Below are 2030 nucleotides of genomic sequence, written 5' to 3'. Positions count from 1 at the left end.
AAGCTTCCCAAGGTCTGATTCCCTTAATATATGTTTCGAAGCGTTAACACATATCAGTTTTACGTCATTTATGGCACATGTATATTTTGCCTGCCTCCCTCTCCAGACTGTGAACACTAAAAAGGCAGAGATAAAAAATGTCTGGGTTCACCACAATTCCTTAGTATCCAGCACAATGCATGGCCCTTGGTGAATATTCAATAATATATGCTTGATAAATTAAGGGGCCACTGAAATATTTACCAGGCAAAACAACTACTATTGCTCTCTAATGATCAACAGTTCATAGCATCGCTGACTAACCGAACATTCTGTGATAATGGAACTGTTCTATATCTGCACTGTCTAAGACGGTGGCCACTAGTCAAGTGTGGATACTGAGCACGTGAAAAGTGGTTAGTATAACAGAGGCACTGAATTTTAAATTTTACTTACTTTTAATTAACACGTAAAGAGTCATACCTGGCTAGTGACTACTATATTGAACAGCCCAGGTCTATGTAGCCTTTCCTCTGTCTTTTCAACTGTTGTACTTTTGTTGTTTCACTCTGCAGTTTACATCTTGTCTTAGGAGCAATCCTAGAAAATAAACCCTAGGCTTCCTTTTGCCCCCACAATGTACTTTGCACAGAATAGAAACTTAATAAATGTCTGATGAGTTGATAATCCAAATTGTATAGCAAACCTTTTTATCATTCCTGAAAAGCAATCGATGAAATGCAATTATTTTCAAAATGATCTTCAGAAGCCAACCATAAAAACAGCGCTCTCCATGATGTATTACCTTGTGCTTTCCGGTTTCCCAGTTTGGAGCTGCAGCATAAACCTGCATTTCTAAGCCTCTCCTACCAGCTGAGGTTCCTTTGTTGCTATAAACGAGGGTCCAGAGAAATACAATCGGCAAGGAGTCTTGAGACTTACTACTCATGCAGTGTACATAATCCACACTACTCCCTCAGGGGAGTCCTGCACTCATTAAACTAATCGAGTTGTCCTGCCAACAAGATAGTCCCTCGGTAACCACTCTCTCCACTCCGACACCGCCCTTTCTCCCTCCGGGACACGATAAGCCCCACCGCCTCCCAAAAGCGTTTTTTAACTACCCAAGTTAGGAATACTGGCTCCTCTGAACATCTGGTGTAATTAAAAAGGCCCAGGACCTACTGAAGAGGAGCAACGAGAGGTCTTGGCCGGAAAGAACGGGAGGTTGGAGTAGTCAGCCAGAACCTGGGCAAGAGTCGAGATGTGTCCGGCACCGGAACGGGTAGCGAGCAGGCTGAGCCCTCTGGGACCACCAGTCAGTCATCCGACCCCGACCGCGTGCCGCGCCGCTCCCCGGCCAGGCTCACCTTCTCGGAGCGGATCCGCTTGCTGTCGGTGTAGCGGTGCTTCGGTAGCGGCGGCAGAGGCAAAGTCCCGCTGGGGTGCGCCTGCAGCCAAGCCCTGGCCTCCTCGTCCTCCTCGTCGTCCGTACTCTCCAGAGGCTGGCTCTCGTAGGTCAAGTCCGCGTCCAGTTCCCGCGCGTCATCGTCCTCCACCATCACCACCTCAACCTCGTCCAAGTTCGTCTCCGTCTCCGTCTCCGTCTCCTCCGCCTTCTCCTCATCCTCCTCCTTCTCCACCTCCTCCTCCTCGTCCTCCTCGTCCTCCTCCTCTTCCTCCTCGAGCTCACCGGGCCACGGCAGGTCTTCGGGCTCCATCTTGGCGACTCGCTCTCTGAGGCTGAGGAGGAGGAGGGGAGGGGAGGGGGGGGGGGGGGGGGAGGAACGCGGGGTCGCCCCAAGCCCGCTCCCAGCTCTGACCGGTGCCCGCCTAGCGCCCCCCGCCGCGCCGCGCGGAAGGGGCGGGGCAGGGAGCGAGAGCGCTCGTTGCTAAGGACGCCGCGTCGGGGCGCGGGGAAGGCCCCGCGGGGCAGGAGGCGGGGTGGCGACCGTCGACGCCATCGCCTCGACCCCCGTCACCAGCTGGGCCCTTGCTCACCGCACTGTAAGCTCACAATAAACCTGGACTGGGCGCTTCTCGCGGGAGGG

The 2030-nt window shown here is 53.1% G+C and overlaps 1 protein-coding gene across 7 annotated transcripts in view; it reads right to left on the bottom strand.

The window, feature by feature from the left end:
• The window catches only part of ALMS1 (ALMS1, centrosome and basal body associated protein), a 173964-nt gene extending 172224 nt beyond the window's left edge, over positions 1-1740 (bottom strand). For all 7 annotated transcript variants that reach the window (XM_025049286.1, XM_025049293.1, XM_025049294.1 and 4 more), the window contains exon 1: positions 1350-1740. In XM_025049286.1, the coding sequence (XP_024905054.1) occupies positions 1350-1700 (351 nt within the window). In that variant the 5' untranslated portion in view covers positions 1701-1740. The remainder of the gene's footprint in view (positions 1-1349) is intronic.
• Between the last annotated feature and the right edge of the window lie 290 nt (positions 1741-2030).

This window comes from Pteropus alecto, unplaced genomic scaffold (assembly GCF_000325575.1).
Source record: "Pteropus alecto unplaced genomic scaffold, ASM32557v1 scaffold100, whole genome shotgun sequence".
Lineage (NCBI taxonomy): Eukaryota > Metazoa > Chordata > Mammalia > Chiroptera > Pteropodidae > Pteropus > Pteropus alecto.
The sequence above is the reverse complement of the archived record's forward strand: the minus strand, read 5'-3'. Positions and strand labels throughout refer to the sequence as shown.